The following is a 26,937-nucleotide window of genomic DNA, read 5'->3' as shown; positions in this document are numbered from 1 at the left end:
TACATTTGCCTACGTAACAGTGACTACATTTCATAAGTAATTGAGCGTTTTGGGTCATCCCGAGGGCATGAAAGGTGCTACATAAATGCAAGTTCTTACCTGGGACAGGATTCAAGATAGGTTCTACCCGCCAATTTATGAAACTCTTATTGTACAAACAAGGTGGGTTCACAAATTCGAGGAAATTGAAGTCACATTAAACCAAATTTGATATCCTTTCTGTAGCTAACAAGGCGTGATCATGTATGGGAACTAAGTTAACATCGGTGAATGATGAGTAACCCACTAAACAACAGCTGTGTGTACATATAAGGCTTCAGCAAAAGCAAATGACTGTTAATGTGTACAGTAATTCTCTTTGAGGTTAAGATAGAATCATAGATTCTTGCAACAATTCAAGGAGTTAACTGTTCCTACATACAGAAGTAACACCCCTGGACACACACTTCCTCTGGACACAGAGTTCTTTACCATCAGACTGGCTTCCTAAATGTGGCCAGCGGCTGTCAACAGAAGAGGGAATTGAATGTCTGAAAGTGCTTGGTTGTTCCTTCCTGCTCCTGTTCCAATGAGTTTGGGACTGAATTGGCTTGGTTGACCGCTGATTGAGTCACAGATTGATTAAATGGTTTTTAAGATCCATGTGCTTCCTTTGCGGAAATTGCCACGAAGAGTTTGCCCTTGAGCTCCTCTCTGTGTCATGTATTGTTTTACACAATGGCAGTATAGTTGTCTTGTACCTACACTGTTGTAGTTCACTCCCTGAGGCCCAGTTTCAAATTCCTGAGCAGCAGTGCAGCTTTGAGGAGCTGTATCCACAATATCCATATTTTTGTGCCGTTTATTTGCGCAACTTGTGCTTGGCGCACAGTACTTGAGAGCTGATCTTTATTGCAAAGCACTTAACTGGAAGTGTTACTCATGGTGTGCAAGATCTTGAATCTCCCACGCAATTTGCAGTTCTTTCATATGCTCACACCACATGTTATCCTCACTGAGTACACGTTCTATAATACAATTACAAATGAAACTCCAAAGATTAGGACCTTTCTGGGCAGTGATGCAAGTACAGGAAGATAATTACTCCAAAATGAATTTGTTCCGTAGGGAACCTGCTAATGAGTCAAACTTTGCCTAATTTGTATTTATTTCTCGGCCATAAGATAAGAGGTGTAATAGTGGTTCTTTTCATTTCTCTATACCTCTGCCTGTACCAAAATGACAATGGCGAGATTGGGTCGATTAGGCTTATTCGCTAGAGTTTAGAAGAATGAGAGGGGATCTCATTGAAACTTAAAATTCTAACAGCACTAGACCGACTAGATGCAGGAAGGATGTTCCCGATGGCGGGGGAGTCCAGAACCAGGGGTCACAGTCTAAGGATAAGGGGTAAGCCATTTAGGACTGAGAGGAGGAATTTCTTCACTCGGAGAGTGGTGAACCTGTGGAATTCTCTACCACACAAGGCAGTTGAGGCCAATTCATTAAATATATTCAAGAAGGAGTTAGATATATTTCTTAAGGCTAAAGGGATCAAGGGATATGGGGAGAAGGCAGCGACAGGGTACTGAATTTAGATATAACAACAGAAATTGCTGGAAAAACTCAGCAGGTCAGGCAACATCCGTGGAGAGAAATTAGATGATCAGCCATGATCTCATTAAATGGCGGAACAGGCTCGAGGGGCCGAATGGCCTACTCCTGCTCCTATATTCTATGTTTCTATGAGGGCCAGTGAGATTTAGTGGCCCATGTACAGAAATCAGTAAAAGCTAGTGGACAGGTATAAAAAAAATAATGTAAATGCTAATGGGATGTTAGCCTTTATCTCAAGCGAGCTGGAATGCAAAGGGGGTGGGGGGGGGGTGGATGAGGGTTATGCTACAGTTGTATTAAAGCTCTGGTTGGACCACATCTGGAGTACTGCGTTCGGTTCTGGGTACCACACCTCAGCGAAGATATGTTGGCCTTGGAGGGGGTGCAGCGCAGATTCGCCAGAATGATACCGGGGCTAAATGGGTTAAATTATTTGGAGTGACTGCTGCCAATGAACCAGAAGCTTATGCCAATGACTGGAAGCTGCGCAGAATTGTTCTACGCATTAATCTGGAAGTCGATATCGATGATGTTTCTGCTTTTTTACCACGGAGACCGAAGGCCCGCTCCATGTTTCTGGCATTTTTCCCCCAGGCCCGCTCCATATTCCTGGAATTTTTTTCCCAGACCCCGTGAGACCCGATGGCCTGCTCGGTGTTCCCATCATTTTTTCCCCCAGACCCCGTAAGACCGGAAGGCCCGCTTCGTGTCCACGGCATTTTTTCCCCAGGCCTGCTCCATATTCCTGGCATTTTTTTTACCCAGGCCCGCTTCGTGTTCCCGGCACTTTTTCACCAGATCCCGTGAGCCCCGAAGCGAACAACCAAAAAAACACAGACAGCGCATGCGCAACGACTTCCGGTCCGTTGGCAGCAGTCGCATCCTAAATTATTACACATCATTTTAGCGGATAAGCAGTAACCAAGGAAGTAAAGCACACACAACCATCAAAAAGTACTTGCATACTGCTTTTTGTGTTAACCATTTTACCAACAAATGTACAAAAAGATTAAAGTACACATTCATAGGCCACGCTAATGAGATCACAAGCCCAACGACGGTGTCTCCCATTTTTTATCAACTAATCAAAAAATGCAATTAGCCACATCTGGATTCCCAACTAGCCACATATGGCTAGTGGTTAATGTATTGGGCAACCTGAGTTAGACTTTGTGGCCTTAGAGGGGCATAACCTCACCGTAGCAGCGGAATAAAACATTATGCATTATTCTGTATAACACACCTGTCGTTTTAAACAGTGTATCATCTAGTGTTCTGTAAAAATACTGTTAATTCATGGCAGCCCAAATCGGCCTTAATTTACAATGGTGATGACAAATTCAATTCTGTTAAGAAATTAAGTTCTTGCTTTGAGATAAAGCTTCAGCTGTTGGAAAAATATTCGTCCCTTTCTGGATGTGGTGAAATTAGTGCATGTGACCCAATACAAATAATGTTGGTAACATGAAAAAACAGTAGTGTATTTACATAAATGATTTTCCTTGCTTATTTTGTTTTTAAAAATGAACTACCCAAGTATGTCTCAGTCCAATCAGTATACGTTCTATAAAAACATTTTGGAAAAGAAGGATCGTAAAAGACACATTTGAGAAGCAAAGAAAGATATGTGACAATGTTCTAGAAAAAAATAAGTTCACTATGCACTTTTTTTTCAAAGCAGCGAGATTATAAATCAAGGAATTTTAAGAGTTTTGTTAGCTTTTAGTGTTTTGTATTTCTGGCAAGTGTGTAGTTGGTACCATTTCTACATGTACTAGACTAGCTGCCCTGTACTTATTACTGTGCCTTGCAGCTCAACAGCACTGTGTCAGAGTCCTGCAATTTTCTTGTGTTGTAATGAGCAGTACGACATTTAAAAAGAACAAGTATTTTTATAGCGCCTTTCACAACCTCAGGGTGCCCCAAACACTTTGAAACACAGCCAATGAATTATTTTTTGAAATGTAGTCATTGTTGTAACATAACCAAATGTGGGAGCCAATTTGTGCGCAGCAAGGTCCCACAAACAGCAATGAGATAAATGGTTGAGCGAAGAACACTGAGAACTCCGTTGCTTTTCCTGGAATAGTGCCATGGGAACTTTTACATCCACCTGAACTGACAAACTGGGCCTCTGCTTAACTTCTCGTCCGAAAGAGAGTACTTTGGACAATGCAGCCATGGGACCTTTTATGCCCATTTGAGAAGGCAGATGGGGCCTTAGTTTAATGTGTCGTCTGAAAAATGGCATCTCCAACTGCACTCCCTCAGTACTGAACTGAAGTCAGCTTGGATTATGTGCTCAAGTCTCTGGAGTAGGTCTTGAACCCACAGTCTTCTGACAGCACTGTCACTGAGCCAAGCCTGATACCTTTACATCAACTGTAGAATACAAATCTGCCTATGAAGCATTTAGGATTTTTACTCTTTTTTTTTCCAAAATCCTCTTATATGATTTTAACTCTTGTGACTTCTGATCAGCTTACAATCCTTTTGATACTCCCAAATTGCTCTTGACATATAGAGTACTAGTGTCAGGTTGTTAATATTTCAGAGGTTTTATATACTATTTTACAGAATACTTTGTAAAATACAGTAATACCAGTATTACTTACTAACTTTTTGTTGAGGGCTGTAATCCAAAGCATTATCTTGCTAACTGGGCTGTAATGGTTTCTCTCTCTCTTTCTCGCAGACTTTCTAACTCTGGTTTCCCACTCTCCCCCTGACCTTTGGGTCATACGCGGTGTGTAGTAGTGAAGGGAAAGGGATTGGTAGAGAATGAGGGGTGCAGAAATGAATTTTTGTGGGGGGTTGGGAGTCATGATTTTCTGGTGCAGATTATTTGCCTGATCAAGTGCCACATTTAAATCCTGGTTGGTTACCTTGCCAATTCAGCAATTTAGAGATCAGTGGGGGTTGGGGGGTGTTCTGCAACATGCGTTGGATGGAAGCTGTGAAGGGAGAAGATGCCTGTGAGCTGTGACAACAGTTCTGGGGGTGCAGAATGTTGGGTTGCCAGCATCTTTAGAGAAACGTTCACTTGGGGGAGGAGTATTGGACGGATCTCTGAAGCTGCTTAGTGGGACAGTGAAGACATAGATTTCCACAGTGGTGGGTTAGGAACAGGAGTAATTACTGGCCAGTAGCTGACTTCTCTGCAGCAGGCCTCTTACTATGGTGTACAGTTTGTTCCAGCTACTTGATTAAGAGGTTAGAAGTCTAATTTTTAGTGAAGAAGAAAATTCATTACATTGCTCCACTTTGGAAGAGACTTTGGCCCAGATGAGGACTTACAAATTTCTGGGCTTCAAGCCAATGGCTTTCTAATGGAGCTGGAAGGTGACAGCACTAGTGTTATGACTGGATTGTTTTAGCACTGGAGCAACTTCAGGCAAAACGGGTACTGCAGGGGAATGGTGACATTTTCAAAATGGATTTTACCATTGATAAAGTTTGAGATGGGACATCAAGGCAGCATTTGACCGAGTCTGGCATCAAGGAGCCCTAGTAAAACTGAAGTCAATGGGAATCGGGGAAAACGCGCCACTGGCTGGAGTCATACCTAGCACAAAGGAAAATGGTTGTGGTGGTTGAAAGTCAATCATCACAGCCCCAGGACATCACTGCAGGAGTTCCTCAGGGCAGTGTCCTCGGCCCAACCATCTTCAGCTGATTCGTCAATGACCTTCCCTCCAACATAAGGTCAGAAATGGGGATGTTCGCTGATGACTAAACAGTGTTCAGCGCCATTCGCAACTCCACAGATAATGAAGCAGTCCATGCCCGCGTGCAACAAGACCTGGACGACGTTCAGGCTTGGGCTGATAAGTGGCAGGTAACATTTGCACCACAGAAGTGCTGAGCAATGACTATCTCCAACAAGCGAGAGCCTAACCACCTCCCCTTGACATTCAATGGCTTTACCATTGCCGAATCCCCCATCAACATCCTGGGGGTCACCATTAACCAGAAACTTAACTGGACCAGCCACATAAATACTGTGGCAACAAGAGCAGGTCAGAGGCTAGGTATTCTGCAGCAAGTGTCTCACCTCCTGACTCCCCAAAGCCTTTCCACCATCTATAAGGTACAAGTAAGGAGTGTGATGGAATACTCTCCACTTGCCTGGATGAGTGCAGCTCCAACAACACTCAAGAAGCTCGACACCATCCAGGACAAAGCAGCCCGCTTGATTGGCACCCCATCCATCACCTTAAACATTCACCCTCTCCACCACCGGCGTACTGCGGCTGCAGTGTGTACCATCTACAAGATGCACTTCAGCAACTCGCCAAGGCTTCTTCAGCAGTACCTCCCAAACCCGTGACCTCTTCCACCTAGAAGGACAAGGGTAGCAGGTGCATGGGAACACCGCCACCTCCAAGTTCCCCTCCCAAGTCACACACCATCCTGACTTAGTATATTGCCAATCCTTCATCGTCGCTGGGTCAAAATCCTGGAACTCCCTACCTAACAGCACTGTGGGAGTACCTTCACCACACGGACTGCAGCGGTTCAAGAAGGCAGTTCATCACTACCTTCTCAAGGGCAACTAGGGATGGGCAATAAATGCTGGCCTTGCCAGCGACGCCCTGATCCCATAAACGAATTTTAAAAAATTCATGGAATGTTGTGAGCCACTCAGCAATTTTAATAAATAGATTATCAGTAGATCTTCTGTGGCATTGCTCATAGTAAGCCAACAAATACACTTATAACACCACTGGGGGTATTTATGTCATGTTTAGGCATACAAACATAACATAAGAAATAGGAGCAGGAGTAGGCCATTTGGCCCCTCAAGCCTGCTTCGCCATTCAATAAGATCATGGCTGATCTGATCTTCGCCTCGACTCCACTTTCCTGCCCGCACCCCATAACCCTTGATTCCCCTGTTTTTCAAAAATCTGTCAATCTCCGCCTTGAATATATTCAATGACTCCGCCTCCACAGCTCTCTGGGGTAGAGAATTCCAAAGATTCACGACCCGCTAAGAGAAGAAATTCCTCCTCATCTCCGTTTTAAATGAGCGACCCCTTATTCTGAAACTATGCCCCCTAGTTCTAGATTCCCCTACGAGGGGAAACATCCTCCCTGCATCTACCCTGTCAAGCCCCCTTAGAATCTTGTGTGTTTCAAAAAGATCACCTCTCATTCTTCTAAACTCCAATGAGTATAGGCCCAACCTGCTCACCTTTTCCTCATAAGACAACCCCGTCAACTCAGGAATCAACCTAGTGAACCTTCTCTGAACTGCCTCCAATGCAAGTATATCCTTCCTTAAATAAGAAAGACTTGCATTTATATAGCGCCTTTCAAGACCACCGGACATCTCAAAGCGCTTTACAGCCAATGAAGTACTTTTGAATTGGAGTTACTGTTGTATTGTAGGAATCGCGGCAGCCAATTTGCACACAACAAGGTCCCACAAACAGCAAAGTGACAATGACCAGATAATCTGTTTTTGTTATGTTGGTTGAGGGATAAATATTGGCCGGGACACTGGGGATAACTCCCCTGCTGTTCTTCGAAATAGTGCCGTGGGATCTTTTACATCCACCTGAGAGAGCAGACGGGGCGTCGGTTTAACGTCTCATCTGAAAGACGGCACCTCCGACAGTGCAGCACTCCCTCAGCACGGCACTGGAGTGTCAGCCTAACTTTTTATTTGCTCAAGTTCCTGGAGTGGGACTTGAACCCACAACCTTCTGACTCAGAGGCGCGTGTGCTACCAACTGAACCACAGCTGACACTGCAAGGAGACCAAAACTGTATGCAGTACTCCAGGTGTGGTCTCACCAATGCCTTGTAAAGTTGTAGCAAGACTTCCCTACTTTTATATTCCATCCCCCTTGCAATAAAGGCCAATATTCCATTTGCTTTCCTAATTACTTGCTGTACCTACATGCTAACTTTTTGTGTTTCATGTATGAGGACACCCAGATCTCTCTGTACTGCAGCATTCTGTAGTCTCTCTCCATTTAAATAATATTTAGCTTTTTTATTCTTCCTACCAAAGTGGATAACCTCCCATTTTCCCACATTATACTCCACCTGCCAAATTTTTGCCTACTCACTTAATCTATCTATATCCCTTTGCAGACTCTTTGTCCTCCTCACAACTTGCTTTCCCACCTATCTTTGGATCATCAGCAAATTTGGCAATAGTACACTCGGTCCTTTCATCCAAGTCATTAATATAGATTGTAAATAGTTGAGGCCCCAGCACTGATCCCTGTGGCACCCCACTAGTTACAGTTTGCCAACCTAACATCAGGACCGCTGAATTACTAGTGCTTTGGGGATTAAATTCCACAACTCTGTCCATTATTCTGTGATAACTGTAAATGGCCTTTGTTTTTTTTTACGTTCATGGGATCTGGGCGTCGCTGGCAATGCCAGCATATATTGCCCATCCCTAATTGCCCTGGAGAAGGTGGTGGTGAACCATCTTGAACCGCTGCAGTCCGTGTGGTGAAGGTGCTCCCAAAGTGCTGTTAGGGAGGCAGTTCCAGGATTTTGACCCAGCGACGATGGAGGAGGACTTTGCAGGGTCGACTGGGCTGGATGTGCTGTTGTCGTGTCTGTAGCTGGTGCCGAGGTCGATGCCGGGTGGTCTGTACGGTTTTTTTCTTCTTCTTGTGTTTCGTAGCGGTTTGTTACAAAAGAGTGACTTGCTAGGCCATTTCAGAGGGCAGTTAAGAGTCAACCACATTGCTGTGGGACTGGAGTCACTTATAGGCCAGACCAGGTAAGGATGGCAGATTTCCTTCCCTAAAGGACATTAGTGAACCAGATGGGTTTGTACGACAATCTGATAGTTTCATGGTTACCATTACTGATACTAGCTTTTTATTCCAGATTTTTATTTAATTAACTGAATTTAAATTCCCCAGCTGCTGTGGTGGGATTTGAGCTCACGTCTCTGGATCATTAGTCCAGGCCTCTGGATTACTAGTCCAGCAACATAACCACTATGCTACCGTTCCCGGATATATATAATATACCTATATTTATTTAATCTTTTACCATTTTAAAGCTGCGAATACAAAATAAGTTGCTATGTGAGATGCACCAGTTGGGAGGTAAGTACCTGGTGTTTAGCAGTTCTCGGAGGGTGGGACTGGGACTTTGCTGCACTTGGGGGCAATCTTGGGCCTTACCAGCACTGGGAAATGGTGCTGGAGTTTGGCAGTACTGGGATGGGGTTCCTGGAGTTTTGCAATACCGCAGTGAGGGTGCTGGAGTTTGGCAACATGGAGAGGTCCTATGTCCTATAATTGCTGCGGTTGGATACCTAGGGTTTAGCAGAACTGATTGTAAGTGAACCTGGAATGCAAGGTTTGACTCGCTGGTTGATTTCTGATGTCTGTCGGTATTTGGGGAAAGGGAAAGGCATGGGCCTGATCAGAGGGCTGGTGGGGGTGGTGAGGAATGCAGTGTTTGTCAGTGCTGTTCCATTGCTTTCTAAGATATTTCTCAAACATTGAATTTTTTGTCTCTTGATATGGGGTCTTGTTCTTCACCCAGAGAGTGGTGAACCTGTGGAACTCTCTACCACAGAAGGCGGTGGAGGCCAGTTCATTAAATATATTCAAGAAGGAGTTGGATATGTTTCTTAAGACTAAAAGGATCAAGGGGTATGGGGAGAAAGCAGGGACCGGGTACTGAATTCGGATGATCAGCCATGATCGCATTGAACGGCGGAGCAGGCTCGAGGGGCCGAATGGCCTACTCCTGCTCCTATCTTCTATGTTTCTATGGGAGTGCAAAGAAGGTTCACGAGATTGATTCCTGGGATGGCAGGACTGTCTTACGAGAAGAGATTGAGTAAACTAGGCCTGTATTCTCTTGAATTCAGAAGAATGAGAGGGGATCTCATTGAAGCATACAAAATTATTACAGGGCTTGATAGGGTGGATGCTGGGAGAATGTTTCCTTTGGCTGGGGAGTCTAGAACCAAGGGCCACGGCCTCAGGATAAAGGGTAGGCCATTCAGGACTGAGAGGAGAAGAAATTTCTTCACACTCAGGGTGGTGAATCTTTGGAATTCTCTACCCCAGAGGGCTGTGGAGGCTCAGTCATTGGGTATATTCAAAACAGAAGTCGATAAATTTCTGACTAGTAAAGGCATCAAGGGATATGGCGATAGGGCCGGTGAATGGAGTTGAGGCAGAAGATCAGCCATGATCTCATTGAATGGCGGAGCAGGCTCAAAGGCTGAATGGCCTACTCCTGCTCCTATTTCTTATGTTCTTATGTACGCAACGAGTGGTTAGGATTCGGAATTCACTACCCGATAGTGTAGTGCAAACAGATTCAGTATTAGCTTTCAAAAGGGAATTGGATAAATACTTGAAGGAGAAAAAGTGCCTGAATATGGGGAAAGAGCAGGAGGGTGGGACTAACTGGATTGCTCTTCGAAAGAGCCGGCGCAGACTCGATGGACCTTCTGTGCTGTACTATTCTATGATCCTATGAAATTAATTGTGAATGTGTTAATTTTTGGAAGAGCATGTGAGTGAGTTGTGTAACTGTTTATGGAACAAATAGTTAAGAAATTAAATATGGATGGTGTCCTTTATTAGGTTTGATTAGACTAATGATTTTTAAGCCGTTTGAAAGTGATGTTTATTTTCGCAATTTTGTTCCTTATAGGTTGCAGTAGTGAAAATGAAGAACACGGAACGTGTTTATGCTATGAAAATACTCAATAAATGGGAGATGCTGAAACGTGCTGAGGTAAGAATGGGTTTAATGTATGTTTCACTTCATTCTAGGAATCAGATTGTACGTTTTGGAATGAGTCTATTTGCATATAGGTTCAGAAAATTATGCATTGAGTTTCTAGTGAAAATATGTCACGGTATTATGTTCCCAGTTGAACTTTATAATGTTGGCGTGCTATGATTCAACCACTAATTGTGTGTTTTTCTTCTGATCTTTTAAGTTGCTTTTTTTTTCTTAAAGAGAAATTTAGCTGGAAAAATAGTTTGTAGGACTTTATTTTATGTGGCATGATGATTGTAATTGGAACTCATTTTCATTTCTTCAGCACAACGGCTATTCAAAATAAATGTTTTGACTGTATATGCTTAAACCAGTTTGTGGTTACAATTCCTAACTTTTTTTCATTCCAGGGATGTGGGTGTCGCTGGCAAGGCTAGCATTTATTGCCCATCCCTAATTGCCCTTGAGAAGTTGTACAAGAGCTTGAAACTGGATAAACCTGGAATATCTAAAATTTCTGTAGTCATTCTGATATTGTTATATGAAAGTAAATTAGCAAAAAATATAAAAACAGATAGTAAGAATTTTTATAGTTATATAAAAAGAAAAAGGGTGGCTAAAGTAAATGTTGGTCCCTTAGAGGATGAGACCGGGAAATTAATGGTGGGAAATATGGAGATGGCAAAAACACTGAATGAATATTTTACATCAGTCTTTACAGTAGAGGACACTAAGAATATCCCAACACTGGACAAACAGGGGGCTAAAGGGGGGGAGGAGCTAAACACGATCAAAATCACTAAGGAAGTGGTACTCGGTAAAATAATGGGACTCAAGGCGGATAAATCACCTGGACCTGATGGCTTACATCCTAGGGTCTTGAGGGAAGTGGCGGTAGGGATTGTGGATGCATTGGTAATAATTTTCCAAAACTCCCTGGACTCGACAATGGTCCCGGCAGACTGGAAAACTGCTAATGTAACACCCTTATTTAAAAAGGGCAGTAGACAGAAGGCTGGAAACTATAGACCGGTTAGCCTAACATCTGTGGTAGGTAAAATTTTGGAGTCCATTATTAAGGAGACAGTAACAGGACATTTGGATAATCATAATTTAATAGGACAAAGTCAGCATGGTTTTATGAAGGGGAAGTCATGTTTGACAAATTTGCTGGAGTTCTTTGAGGAAGTAACATATAGGGTGGATAAAGGGGAACCAGTAGACGTAGTGTATTTAGACTTCCAAAAGGCATTTGACAAGGTGCCACACAAAAGATTATTGCTTAAGATAAAAAATCACGGGATTGGGGGTAATATTCTGGCATGGATAGAGGATTGGCTATCTAACAGAAGGCAGAGAGTTGGGATAAATGGTTCATTCTCAGACTGGCAATCAGTAACTAGTGGTGTTCCGCAGGGGTCAGTGCTGGGTCCCCAACTCTTTACAATCTATATTAACGATTTGGAGGAGGGGACCAAGTGTAACATATCAAAGTTTTCAGATGATACTAAGATGGGGGGGGGGGGGGAAAGTAGTGAGTGAGGAGGACATAAAAAACCTTCAAGGGGACATAGACAGGCTAAGTAAGTGGGCAGAGATTTGGCAGATGGAATACAATACTGGAAAGTGTGAGGTTATGCACTTTGGCAGGAAAAATCGTAGAGCAAGTTATTATCTTAATGGCAAGAAACTGGAAAGTACTGAAGTACAAAGGGATCTGGGGGTCCTGGTGCACGAAACTCAAAAGGTTAGTATGCAGGTGCAGCAAGTGATTAAGAAGGCCAGTGGAATGTTGGCTTTCATTGCTAGGGGGATAGAATATAAAAATAGGGAGGTATTGCTTCAGTTGTACAAGGTATTGGTGAGACCGCACCTGGAATACTGCGTACAGTTTTTTGTGTCCATACTTAAGAAAGGACATACTTGCTCTCGAGTCAGTACAAAGAAGGTTCACTCGGTTAATCCTGGGGATGAGGGGATGGACATATGAGGAGAGGTTGAGTAGATTGGGACTCAACTCATTGGAGTTCAGAAGAATGAGGGGCGATCTTATTGAAACATATAAGATTGTGAAGGGGTTGGATCGGGTGGATGCGGGGAGGATGTTCCCGATGATGGGTGAAACTAGAACTAGGGGGCATAGTCTTAGAATAAGGGGCTGCTCTTTCAAAACTGAGATGAGGAGGAACTACTTCACTGAGAGGGTGGTAGGTCCATGGAATATGCTGCCCCAAAAAGCTGTAGAAGCTACATCATTACATAAATTTAAAACAGAAATAGACAGTTTCCTAGAAGTAAAGGGAATTAAGGGTTACGGGGAGCGGGCAGGAATTTGGACATGAGTCTAGGTTCGGATCGGTCATGGCCCTGTGGGTAGCGGAGCGGGCCCAGGGGCCGTGTAGCCTGATCCTGCTCCTATTTCGTGTGTCTAATTCTGTTAGATTCAGGCGATGGTTCTGTGATAGTGGATTGGCGGTTAGGATCAGATCAGCCATGATCTTATTGAATGGCGGAGCAGGCTCGAGGGGCCGATTGGCCTACTCCTGCTCCTATTTCTTATGTTCTTATATGGTTATAATGAGCATTCCAGCATGTTTAGGTATAGGAGCTTGATTTATGCAAGAAGGATTGCACTCACAGTGTGAATCATTGGAACCGCGTAAAATACCAGTTGCACACATTCCCCATTCGGGACCAGAGTATATATTTTTGAATTTTAATATTAAAGCGGATTTGGATAAACTAAATAGAGCCGTTGGGGAATAAATATTGCTGCATTTTTCTTTAAACTGGCCATTGTGCTGATGTGTTGGAAAGAAAACATTAACATTTCCCAACTTTGGTGACATGTTGGATGTGATTTGTCATGCAGGCAGACACAGATTAAGGATTTTATGGAGGAAAGAAAATTTATAAATACTGACTGAATAAGAATTGACCTTTTTCTAAAACCTAACGTGACAGTTCCTTTAAGGCATCTGCTGTTCAGAAGTAGCTTTGTCAGTAACTGTGCAGTAAAAACATCTTGGTAAAATTGTAAGTAACATTTTGTACCATGTGATGTACAGTACATTCACAGTTCTTTCCATGAAATCTGCTTGCAAATGCAGTGTTTTTACGAGAAGGAAATTGTGCAGTGAAATCCTTAATTTAATCTCTCAAGACTGGTTGACATCTGTTGCCTTTTCCTCTACCAGCCTACTTGACTCTCGAGTCAATAAAGTGAAATATCCCCTAAAATTAATACTCGGTGACTTACACTTCCCCCTCTGCCATCGGTGATCCTTTGGCAGATCTGGTAAGAGCAGGGCAGAAAGCTACTCGGGTATGTGCTCCAGCATGTCCCCGCCATTTTCTGGTCGGGATGACGGGGGGGTGGTGGCGGGGTTCTCTCGCTCCTGTTTGATTACGTCCACCCATATGTGGGTAGGCACTTGGTACTTTGAGGCAGGTATAAATTCTACCATCCAGAGCTGCCCCCTATCTAAGCTTCAGTCACTATAGCCAGAACCCTGGGCGAGCATCATTGTTGAGTGGTTAGTGGAGGAGAGCACAGGCACCAGAAGGGGCAGCTGGGGTGCACTTCCATTGGGCAAGATGCAGGGTCATATTTAATGTTCTATCCAGTAAAACTTGTACCTACATTTAAAATAATTTGTGGATGGCAAGAAGAATATCTTCAGAATGTGCTGTACAAGAGATCATGGTGGTAAAATTACAATAACTTCTGTATGCAGATTTCCATCATCACTAAAGGCAATTGGACAGTCTTTTCAAATAATGGAACTCTTTAAAAGTGTAAGTTTTCAGGGACTCACCGGTTTGATACTTTAGGTCAAAATTGAGGCATCATACAGAGTTAGAGGTTTCAGAAGTTGCAGACCACCTTCAGTTTCCATCCAGAAATTTTCAGTGATGCATGCGATTCTTTAAACAACGTAAACCTTTCTTCGGTAATTTAATTTAAATCCTAATTTTTCTGAATTAATTTGAGAGGTTTACTCTTCCTGTGAATTCTTCCTTCCTCCTTCACTGGTAGAGCCTTTGGCCATCTTGGCCCCGCACTCTGAAGAAGAAAAACAGTGAGGGAGAGGAATTTGCAGCCTGTAAGCAGATGTTGCCACAGAATTGAATTCTTACCCCAAAATCAGCAATTTCATATTCTCTGCTTGGCTTCATTTGAAAATGCATGCAACCTCTGCCTTAAAAGATTCAGCATTGCATTCTCTTGATAATTCATTCTACTGTTCCTGATTTCAAGCAGCTTTATGGTTTTCTTATTTTAAAAATAAAATATTTCCAAAATGAACTAGTGGCAGAATTTTAACTATATTGGGATTCAGAAACATTGCTCTTTTCTACTATTGAAAGCAACAATTTCCCTCTGATATCTGATATTAGTAGTATAATGAAGCCACTGTTTTGGTTTTGACAACCATTTTGCTAGCCTGGTGGCTAGTGATAAGTAAGACCGATCATACCCCATTAGCTAACAAATATATTCAATAATAATCGCAATGGAAGAAAGAATGGTCTGTGCAGTGTACGTGAAATCTTGAAATTGACCCAAAATGGAGCTTTGACGTTTTTAAAAATAAAAAAAAATTAAACTGTGAATCATTGATTATGAGCTAAGTTTTCTTCAGTTTACTAAACCCCTTAGTTGTCTGGCAAATGGATTTCCTGGGCAGACAAGTGGTCCAGTCCGATAGTCTGAGTGCAAACCAAACCTTGGAAGTAATGTGGGAAATAATTCAACCTCACTAATATACACAATCAAGCTTATAAAACACTTTCTTATGTATAGACGGCTTGTTTTCGAGAAGAAAGGAATGTTCTGGTGAATGGAGATTGCCAGTGGATTACTACATTACACTATGCCTTCCAAGATGATAACTACTTGGTAAGTCTGCTTTCACTTAAATTTCTGAAGTTACCTAACCATAAACAAAAAGATAACGCTGGTGTTCATTCCAGAGAAAATCACCCCTCAACTTGTTAAGCCACTGGATTTTTGTTAGTGACAATCATTTACTTGTGGTTAGTTTTTGATTAACAAACTATATTTATTGTTTGAACATGTGTACTGTCTTGTTATTAAGTGCATTTTTGTGTATTTTCAGTATTTAGTTATGGACTACTATGTGGGTGGGGATCTGCTGACATTGCTCAGCAAGTTTGAAGACAGGCTTCCAGAAGAAATGTCCAAATTTTACATAGCAGAAATGGTGTTAGCTATCGATTCCATTCACCAGTTGCATTATGTACACAGGTATTTGTATATTTTTTATGTGCATACTACTGTATATTGCTAATTTAGTACTGTGATATGATGTGGATTTTTTGCCTATTTTTCCTTCTCCTATTTCTCCACTCCTTTTTTTCCCTCCTATCCTGAAGGTGTTGGCTCCTTGTTGGGGTATGGTTGTGCAGGTGCCATGCACTTTCCAGTAGTTCACCCAAGTGGCAGTTGTTCATGTGTGAGCCTTGACAGCGAGTGTTGGCAGGCAATTTAACTGCATGGCTTCTCAGCTGACTAAATCTTGCTCTTGCATGACGTCCACACATGCACATTTCCAGCAAGAGTCATTGGATTAATATTTTCTCCCAGGGGTGCTGAAGCCAATTGCATTGTCCTTTCAACTGCCATGGTTGTGATTAGTTAAATCCTCACCGACCTGGAATTAAAATAACAACTTGTATTTATATAGCGCCTTTAATGTAGTAACACATCCCATGGCACTTCACAGGAGAGTTATAAAACAAAATTTGGCACCAAGCCACATAAGAACAACAACTTGTATTTATATAGCATCTTTAACGTAGTAAAACATCCCACGGCGCTGCACAGGAGTATTTTAAGACAAAAGATTTGACACCGATCCACAAAAGGATAAATTAGGGCAGATGACCAAAAGCTTGGTCAAAGAGGTAGGTTTTAAGGAGCACCTTAAAGGAGGAAAGAGAGGTAGCGAGGCGGACAGGTTTAGACAGGGCATTTCAGAGCTTAGGGGCTAGGCAACAGAAGGCACGGCCACCAATGGTCGTGATTTTAATCAGGGATGCTCAAGAGGGCAGAAATAGAGGAGCGCCGATATCTCGGGGGTGGCGGGGGGGGGGAGGGGAGGGGTGGTTGTGGGGCTGAAGGAGATTAGAGTTAGGAAGGAGTGAGGCCTTGGAGGGATTTGAAAACAAGGATGAGAATTTTGAAATCAAGGCGCTGCTTAACCGGGAGCCAATGTAGGTCAGTGAGCACAGGGATGATGGGCGAACGGGACTTGGTGCAAGTTAGGACACGGGCAGCCGAGTTTTGGATGACCTCAAGTTTGCGTAGGGTGGAGCGTGGGAGACCAGCCAGGAGTGCGTTGGAATAGTCAAGTCTTGAGGTATCAAAGGCATGGATGAGGGTTTCAGCAGCGGATGAGCTGAGGCAAGGGCGGAGACGGGCGATGTTACGGAGGTGGAAGTAGGCGGTCTTTGTTATGCTGCGGATATGTGGTCAGAAGCTCATTTCAGGGTCAAATATGACACCAAGGTTGCGAACAGTGTGCTTCAGCCTCAGACAGATGTTAGGGAGAGGGATGGAGTCACTGGCTAGGGAACGGAGTTTGTGGCGGGGACCAAAATCAATGGCATTTGATCTTTCCAATATTTAATTGGAGAAAATGTTTGCTCATCCAGAACTGTATGTCGGACAAGCAGTCTGACAATTTAGACACCATAAGGCGCTATTAGGACAGAAAAGAGGTAAGTTTTAAGGAGTGTCTTATTGGAGGAAAGGGAGGAAGAGAGGCGGAGAGGTTTAGGGAGGGAATTCCAGGGCTTTGGCAGTTGAAGGCACGGCCACCAATGTTGGTGATTAAAATTGAAGATGCTCAAGAGGCCAGAATTGGAGGAGTGCAGATATCTGAGGGTTGTGGGGCTATAGGAGATTAGAGCTAGGGAGGGACAAGGTCATGGAGGGATTTGAAAACAAGGATGATCATTTTAAAATTGAGGCTTTGCTTCACGGGGAGCCAATGTAGATCAGTGAGCACAGGGATGATGGGTGAATGGGTTACAGAAGAGAAGCCAGAAAGTAAAGAATGAGTTTTATAAACAAACATTTCATGGAAGACTGCAGAAACAAGAGTTTCAAAAGTTGCAGTATGTTAAGTTTTAAAAAACAAAAAGAAAAATCTTAATTGAGAAAAATTCTCAATTTTGTTTTATCACAATTTAGACAAGTAAAAATAACTGACCCTTCTATTTCACCCACGGTGTCTATTGGTTGCCTGGAGATTTTAAGAAGCTTTCTGAAAAAAGTGATTTACTGCCACTTCGAGGTTAATTCTTAGACCTGGTTTATGCTAGCTTATATCCAGCAGAGAATAAAGATGCAGCTTTTGGTTCAGAAAAGATTTAGATTGCTTATGAAAACAGTCTAACTGGGTGTTCAAAAGATATGTTGGAGATAAGTCTGAATCATAACCAGGTTCTCTAATCACTTAGTGGGGGTAAATATAATGTTTGGTATGGCACTGAGAGACACAGACCATAAAGATTCTAAACTTGATCCCTACTGAGTTAACTAATTTCAATTGGCATAGCATGATTGCCTTCAGGGCGGCAACTGTGCTATTTGAGTTGCGATTAGTTAACTCAGTAGGGATCAGGGATCTAGTTTAGAATCTTAGGCCAGGAGAGGGTGTAAAAATGGGTCCGAATTCCCCTCTTCTGTATCCAACAACAGGCTGCTTGAAGTGTTCCCACAGTTGAATAGATAACTTGCTGTCCAACCTGACATGAAGCATGGCTACCCGTGGGCATGGGACTAGAAAGACACTGTCTAAAGAAATGTACTGCAGCACAAGTAGTAGCGAGGGGTAAAGGTAGAAAATTGTGGGAGAATTAAAACCTCTTTTTATTTGACATAGTTTTGGAGAGGTTCGAACAGAATAATGATCGATATGTACTTTGGCTGTGGCATGCATTCTGCCCTACCTTACTGGCTAAACAAAGCTGACCAGTCAGCATACAAAGAATAGTGATCAAGTATAAACAGTATGGGGTAAATTTTCATCTTCACCGATGAATGAAAATCGGGCAGAATCTACAACATGAGTGAATGGCTGCACCAGAATATTGCCCAGGTGGTGAAGTTGAAAATTTTTCTTTATCACATTTGGGAGATCCATTTACACATCCTATGGCAGAATGCAGACTGACTTCAATAGCAGTCCTCTGAATAAGATAGTTTGCTGTTTCATGCTTTAGGCAGAAATAAAGCAACATTCTGAACATCGAAATTGCTGTTAGGAAGAAGACCTAATAATTGACCGTGTTGTGCATTTATGCATTTCCAGGCCCAAGATCTGACCTTTTAGTCCTAAGTTTTGCTTTGTGACTGTACAGCACCAATATAAATAGTTTTGCTTATGAAACAACTATCATTGCACATCAAAGTAATTCACAGAATGTGAAGTGCAATGAGATGCTTGGAAGATTTGATAATGCACAACGCAAATTTAATTTAGGCCATCCTCCACTCTAAATGACTTTTAGCTGTGCAAAGGATACATTTTTGTGAAGGCATTCAGTTCTAATTTTGGCCTGGGCTGTACACCCAATGTAGCTGAGGGTGCATTGCCTTCCACTAGTATCAGGCTAAATGAGTATATGGAAAGCACAGAAGACAAGGGCTGTCCCTTCCTTTGATTCACCCTTTCCCTGATTGAGTAGATACAGTTGCCTCTGCTTAGCACCTCTTCAGAGCAGTATGGGAGAGAGATCAGGAACTCTGAGATAAAGACTTATGATTATAGTGACATAGCCCTTTGGTGTCAACTATATAACCATTATTAATATAGTTAATTTGTCTTTACTTTAGTCTTTTTCTTTGTCTTCAAGACAGTCTTTCTCTCTTGCTAATCAAAATATATATATATAATATATTTTATATATAGATAGATAGATCACTTACCTTTTTATGTGTAAATAAGTGAACAATTTACTGAAGACAATATAAAAATATTTGTGGTTTGATTTTCCCTTCCCCCAAAAAGCATTTTAGTATTAATCACATTTTTGTACAGGGATATAAAGCCCGATAATGTTTTGCTGGATATGAATGGACATATACGTCTTGCTGACTTTGGTTCCTGCCTGAAGTTAATGAATGATGGCACTGTGAGTATTGTCCCTGGAAAAATATTCTAGGTATAGTTACATTAGAACAATATTCATTATGTACCCTAGTAATATTCAGGAAATTGTTGTTTGTATCACCAAACATGCAATATATTACAATACCTAGTATTCTGGAGTAGAGTACAAACAAGTTCTCAAACAAAAAGTTGCAAAGTTTTGGTAATTTCCCAAATTTTTAATGTCACTTTTTTTTGATCACTAAATGTGTTTATTTCTTTCGGTGTCCGGTTGTAATCATCTTGGAGCTCAAAGCTTAACAATTTGTTCTGTCTTGTTATAAACATAACTTCCTACTGCAGTGCCTGCCAAACAGCAGCATTAAGAAGCTTCCGAAAAATCTTATTTAGTTTAAAATTTATCTTCTAATCTGATAAAAACCAGTAACTCCAGAGAAAGCTAAGCTGATCAAGATTTTGATAAACATAGAATGGGGAGAGGGAATGAGAGATTCTGTAACTATATCTTGAGTTTTAAATTTAGTTACACAATGATACTTTACATTAAGTAATTGTGCAAACAAAGTTTTGCAATGACAACTATAAAAGTCAAAACATTTGATTTTATAATGTTTCAGAGAAGGCTTTATATATTTGTTGTCCCTTTCCATGAAACATCTGGACATAAATTTTTAAACCATTAATCAATGCTTCTAAAACACATTTTGTTGCTGGCGCCTTGCTGATTAGAGTAAAACATGCACAAGGTATGTAGGTTTCTGATATGCTTTCTTGTCTCTGTTGCTTAGGTACAATCCTCTGTGGCAGTTGGTACTCCTGACTACATCTCTCCAGAAATCTTGCAAGCCATGGAGGATGGAATGGGGAAGTATGGACCAGAATGTGATTGGTGGTCTCTTGGTGTATGCATGTATGAAATGCTTGTTGGCGAAACACCATTTTATGCAGAGTCACTGGTGGAAACATATGGGAAAATTATGAATCACCAAGTAAGCACCACTTTTTTCAGGCTGACATTTTTTAAATGACCTACCTCTTTGACCAAGCTTTTGGACATCTGCCCTAAATTATCCTTATGTGGATCGGTGTCATTTTTTGTTTTAAAATACTCCTGTGCAGCGCCTTGAGATGTTTTACTACGTTAAAGGCGCTATATAAATACAAGTTGTTGTTGTGTAATGATTAAACCATATGCAGTGCACCATAGCAGTTCACTTTGTCGAAGAAGGATTGCTTTCCACCACTAAATATTGAAGTATATTATGAAAAGCTGGCCAAATGGTTACCATATGTTTTAATTGAAATTCTGGCAAAGCTATTCTTTTTCTTTCGAGCATACCATTAGGGATTGTTCATTAGACCCTGTGCACAATTCTGATTGTCCCATAATTAGCTTTCTGATAATAAAAATCTGTTGAAAACAATGCATACTTCAGGGGGAAAAAATTAAACTTTGCATCGAAGTTAATTTCATTTTCAGGGAATCTATCTGTACAGATACAGCTCGCCTTGTCTTGTATATGGAAAAGGCACCATTAATCTGCATTCACTTGTGTGATATTGTCAGTAACATCCAGTCTGCATCTTGTTTGACAGGAACGGTTCCAGTTTCCATCTCATATCACTGATGTATCTGATGAAGCCAAGGACTTGATACAGCGGTTAATCTGTGGTAGAGAACATCGCATTGGAAAAAATGGAATGGAAGATTTCAAAAAACATTCATTTTTCAAAGGGATCGATTGGGACAATATTAGAAATATTGAAGCACCTTATATTCCTGAAGTCAGCAGCCCAACAGACACTTCAAACTTTGATGTAGATGATGATATTCTCAAAAATCCAGTTAGTACTTCAGTTTTAGTGGAATACTAAATTAAGTTTTGATATGTAACAGCCTAGAGTAATCAGAATCTAGCACCCAATAGTTGCATTTGACTATAGATAAAACTTGCATTTGGTTCTTACAGAACTCCCATCTTTGTGACAACATTTTCCCCTCTAAAATACCTTTAGAAATGGTATTTTACTTCCAAAATTCAACAGTAGGAAGAATTTGGCAAGCCACAAACCTCTGCAACCTTTGGCATAACCGCTGCTTCGGTGAACAGTTCTGTCAATCTTCTTTCCCTGTAGTGAAATAGCCCACTACTAGATGGTTCATCTGACGATCTGGCCAAGACCTGTCTAAATTCATCACAAATGCTGTAGCCTAATTTAGTTGTCAGGCAGCCTTAGGATTTAAACCTGTGACCATCTGATAGTTTAGACAGTGTTTTTATTGCTAGAGATCTGGTTATTCCATTGACTTTTCTCCCTCAAAAACATTCATGCCAATCTGTACACCACTCCATACACTGCCAGTTATATGAAATATGTGTAATGCAATTAATATAATTTGAATAAGTAGAAACTCTTAAACTTTTGGGATGATTACTGTAAAATGAAATACCTTGGTATAACTATTGTATGTGGATCCGATCCTTGTGTTTTTCAGAAACAATTTATGCTTACTCCTTCAATTGGTCAGAAATGCAATTTTTGAAGCAAAGCCTGTTTGAACAACACTAAACATTAGTTTTAAAGTATGAAACTCAGAAATGAAGGCTAGTTGGAAACAGGATAAGTAGAAGTGGAAAGTAATCCTATTCATTTTTATATGAAGTTTTACTTATTTTTGATTACATTGCGCAAAACTCACAAACTCCTACATAGTATAACTCAAACAATGTCCCGTAATTTCCGATAGGCGGCTTCCTGCATGTGGATGCCTCCTATACAAACTTACCTGAGTTCTCCTGAGGTCCGGACACTTCCACTCCTGGGCCTCTCCACAGTCGAAATGTGCAGGGCCCACGTATCCCAGGGGCCCATGCAGTTCGCAAGCGTCCCTGGGATCACGTGGGCCAGGCCAGCCAATAGACCTGTCAAATATATGAATGGAGATCACCCCAAAAACACTAAAACATTTAAAAAAAAATCCATCATGTTTTTAAAATGAGTTAAAATTACATTAAATTAAATATTTTAAACAAAGTTAACTTTTTGAAAAAAATAATTTTTTTATGGGGCTAAAAATATTTTAAACTTTTTTCAACTCTTGTGTTGGTAAAAGCAGGCCTTACGCTTGCTTTTACCAGGTGTAAGATTTCTAAGGGTTTTCAGTGGGCGGAGGTGCTGCCAAAAGTGGAACGCTCCACCCACAGGGGCCCTTCTCCAGGGCAGGCCGATGATCTGTCAAGAGCATTCTTGACATATCGGAAATGCCGGTTTTCAGCGCATGTGCTTTGCATGCCTGAAACCGGCATTTCCGATGTCCCTACGGGTGTGTACGCAGCCCGTACATACCCGTAGGCATCGGAAAATACGGGCCAATATATACAATACATAATTTAACCATATACATAAGTCTTTGTCATTTTGTACAGCATTTGTGCTAAAATCAGTTCCTTTTTTTTAAAAACAAAAGGCCAGGGTCATGAGACAGCATTGGAGTTTCTAACCAATGAGAGATCTCCATCTTAAATTCATAAATCAGTGCTAATTTTAGGAGCAGGGATTGCAGCACTTTAAAACGCAGGTCACAAGTAATTGAACTGAAGGGTTGCCTATGTTTCAGGGCTGGAGATCAACTTTTTATAGTCACTAGTCACAGAGTAATATAGAGATCTCCCTTCTGCTCTTCCTCACCGCCCCCCCCCCCCCCCCCCCCCCCCCACCAAAAAAAAAATATCAAAAATTACCTTAAAATTCCTAGAGGAGATGAATCAGCAGTACTTCCATATCTCCAGCAATCAAAAGCTCAGCCTCTCCATTAAACCTTACGATAAACCTGGCCACCCTCCTGTTTTTATTCCTTTAGTCAGAGAAGCATGTAGCGAACAGGACTATTAACTCTGATTTGTCTCGGGAGCGAATCTGTTCACAATTTGGGTGTAATTTACCAGTTTAACAAGAAAATGTTTTGAATTACACAACGGCTCAAATTCAAATACTGTATGTGAAAGGCAAATTTAAAACTTCACACAGCACGTAGGGCCTGCTTTCACCAGCGTAAAGGTTAATACAAATGTTAAATTAAAAAAATTTTAAATAAAAAATCATCCACAAGCATTTAAAATGCATTTATGTAAATTTTGGCCCAGATTAAAATATTTAAAATTATTTTTCAAAAAATTCAATTTTTATTGTAAATGCTTCATTAAAGGGACTTTTGTTTAAATGTGAAAATTGGAAAATTTATTTTAGAATTGTGTAATTTCTTTAATTATTTGGAGATTCAATTGCTTGCCATTGGGGGATTCCATTTGGAAATGACAGCAGTGGAATCCCCAAATAATTAGTGATGGGAGGACCTGGCCCACGTGATCCCAGGGACGCTTCCGAACCGCCTGGGTCCCTGGGATCTGTGGGCCTTTATGCAGGCGTACGCCTGCAGGCCCAGGACCCGACATCCCCAAAACCCGGGAGTCAGCAGGTAGGTTTATATTTTTTTTCCCGGGTCGGAGGCGTACTCTGGAGGTACGCCTCCGACTGCAAATTCCGGCCCATTATTATTCCTGACCAACAAATCCACTGGTTTCCATTTTGCATGAATTGCAGCATTATTCCGGATTGGTTGTGAAAAATGAATTCTGTATTTGGAATTCTATGACACCTACTGCTTTCCCAATATCTTGCACGCTTATAAGTTGGGTTCCCCTCAGTTTGTAAAGGATTTTTAGCATGGAGCAAAGAGTAGACATGGAGGGGTTTAGCCAACTTCTATATATTAGTAGCTTATTCACTGTGTTCTTTCTCTGAACAATGGGACTAATCTCTGCTTGAACTGACCAGACCTAGCAGGCCTGTCCTGCAGCAATAACCCTACTGTTTTAAGATAGAAAAAGCAATTCTTTTTCTATTTTTATCTCTACGTTTTAATTCGCTTTGCTGTTTTATAACTACATTGTTGAGAGGTTGAGGTTAAGTCAGCATTATCACAATTTATTGGATAAAAATACCTCAATTTTTACTTAAATGCTTTTCATTGTCCTAGGAATTGGTGCCTCCGGCTACTCACACTGCTTTTTCTGGACTGCATCTGCCATTTGTAGGCTTCACATTTACCACCAGCAGGTAGAGCAGTTCACACACTTTCTATAAATGCTATATTTGTGTTTTGTTTACGTGCATGTAATAAACAATTCTCCATTCTAACAGGTGGATCATACTGTATTTAGTGACTTGTGGAAAAACAGTTTAAAAAGTCTGTGTTGCGGCGTTTCCCATCCAAAATATTATGTGATGATCTGCAATTAAAACAAGCTCCGCCTTATTTTAAGTGCCCCATTTAATCTAGTGTAAATTCTTCGCTTATAAGGCTTAGACATTAGCATCAAATGGTATGAGCAGATACACCAATTTTAATTGTAAAGAATTTATTAGCACATTTTGTTTTTTGTTAATTATGGATATAATTTTTGGGGGCTTTATTCACCAATTTTCTCTTGAATGGCCGTGACTTTTTGTTTGGGTCAGGATTCCACGAGTGCCAGACATAGAGTCATAGAGATACAGTCCAGTATCTCACCCAAGTGATCATACTTGATGTGTGAGACTACTTGACCAAGGTAGAGCATCATTGGTGAGCGTGATTCTGTCCTTACTTGATGTCCACGCAGGCACTTTGAGCAGGGATTGCAATCAAGTGCAGGAACCTGGCTGATTTTCCTCCTCCCTAGTCCATAGGTACTGAAGCCAATTGCAGTACCCCACTGAAACCCCAGCTATGATCAGCTTACACTCCGAGTGCAGGCCAGGGATCTGCCTGGCTCAGCTGCTCACTGGTTTAATATGTTGAACTGTTGGGTGTGTCCTTGTATAATTTAACACAAGTTGAGTATCTTGATTTATTTAACATATTACTTCTTTAAATTGAAACTAACTATGCTGTGAATAAGAGTTTGAATTAGCTGGTTTATTCAACCTGTCACACATATTTGTGAAACTATGCACTGTGATAATATTGTCAGATAAATGTAAGTTGCGATGAGGTCTGGTGCAATCTTAACTTTTTTCACACCTAGTGGTAAACTGCACAACAAATGAGTGACATGGTTTAGAATGTGCTAGGTTGGCCAAGTCATCAGACCTCAAATTTCTGATTCAGCACTTGATCAGTATAGTGATGTGATCAAAAATGTACTGTTGTTTATTTTCAAGTGAGCTTGTGAGACATTCTAGTGTCGGCCTTGGCACCATGGTAGCATTCTTGCTCCGAGTCAGAAGGTCATTCATTCAACCCCTAGTCCAGAGACTTGAGCACATAATCAAGGCTGATACTTCAGTGCAGTACTGTGGGAGTGCTTTACTGTGGGAGGTGCTAATTTTCGGATGAGGCATTAAACCATGGCCCTATCTGCTCCCTCAAGTGGACGTAAAAGATCCCATAGTACTATTCTAAAAAGAGTGGGCGAGTTCTCCCAGTGCCCTGGCTAGCATGTATCCCTCAATCAACTCGCTAAGACAGATTATCTGGTCATTTATTGCGGGGCTATTTGTGGGACCTTGTTGCACACAAATTAACTGCCACATTTCCCTACATTACAACAATGACTACACTTCAAAGGTGAAGCGCTTTGGGACATCCTGAGGTTGTGAAAAGCACTTATTGAATGCAAGCTCTATCTCTCTGTAGGGTTGCAAGTCCACTTTCATTGAATAGTCATTTAATGCTTAATCAAGTTGTCTGATGTTTAGAATGCAACCATGAGTAATGTGATTTGCTGTTTCAGTCCTTTGTCAGACAGAACTTCTTTGAAAAATGTCATGCAATCAGATTCAATTGACGGGGTTGCAGATGTACGAATTGACTTGGAAAACAGTTTGCAAATAGAGGCTTACGAGAGGCGAATCCACAGGCTTGAACAAGAAAAAGTAGAACTGACTAGGAAACTGCAAGGTAACTGAGATTTAAATAACAGAAAAAGCATGGAACACAAAGCAACTCGGTCAACATCTGTATAGGGAAAAGATAAGTTAGTGTTTTGAGTATGTATTCATCAGAATTGAAATCTAATGATAAACCTGAAACAGAAAACTAAAAGATTAGGTTTCAGGTCTAAAGAAGCGTGCACACCCAAAAGATCAGCCTGGCTTTTCTCTTTACAGATGCTGATTGATGTTTATTTCTAGCATTTTCTGTTTTTTATTGTTTTCCAGCATTTGCAATTTTTTTTCTTAAACTTGCTAGATTGCTGCTGGTTTGCAGTCTTCATTCCTTATAATTCCTGATTTAGTTGAATAAAATTGGACCTTTTGTTGTTTTAGAATCCGCACAGGCGGTACAGTCACTTCATAGTTCAACACGGGGAATGGGAACTGGCAGCAGAGATAAGGAAATCAAGAAGTTAAATGAGGAAATGGAAAAACTGAGAAAGAAGTTAGCAGGTACATTTATTTATCACATTTTGGTTTCTCA

General features: G+C 41.3%; 1 protein-coding gene across 5 annotated transcripts in view; it reads left to right on the top strand.

The window, feature by feature from the left end:
• The window catches only part of cdc42bpb (CDC42 binding protein kinase beta (DMPK-like)), a 218,261-nt gene that overhangs the window by 112,270 nt on the left and 79,054 nt on the right, over window positions 1-26,937 (top strand). For all 5 annotated transcript variants that reach the window (XM_086003023.1, XM_086003027.1, XM_086003025.1 and 2 more), the window contains exons 3-11: window positions 10,258-10,341; window positions 15,137-15,232; window positions 15,453-15,601; window positions 19,404-19,497; window positions 20,264-20,464; window positions 21,072-21,320; window positions 24,514-24,593; window positions 26,252-26,418; window positions 26,787-26,906. In XM_086003023.1, coding sequence (XP_085859149.1) covers window positions 10,258-10,341; window positions 15,137-15,232; window positions 15,453-15,601; window positions 19,404-19,497; window positions 20,264-20,464; window positions 21,072-21,320; window positions 24,514-24,593; window positions 26,252-26,418; window positions 26,787-26,906 — 1,240 coding nt within the window. The remainder of the gene's footprint in view (window positions 1-10,257; window positions 10,342-15,136; window positions 15,233-15,452; window positions 15,602-19,403; window positions 19,498-20,263; window positions 20,465-21,071; window positions 21,321-24,513; window positions 24,594-26,251; window positions 26,419-26,786; window positions 26,907-26,937) is intronic.

The sequence above is a fragment of the Somniosus microcephalus genome, chromosome 12, assembly GCF_052327205.1.
Source record: "Somniosus microcephalus isolate GS21.2 chromosome 12, FLI_Smic_1.0, whole genome shotgun sequence".
Lineage (NCBI taxonomy): Eukaryota > Metazoa > Chordata > Chondrichthyes > Squaliformes > Somniosidae > Somniosus > Somniosus microcephalus.
The sequence above is the reverse complement of the archived record's forward strand: the minus strand, read 5'-3'. Positions and strand labels throughout refer to the sequence as shown.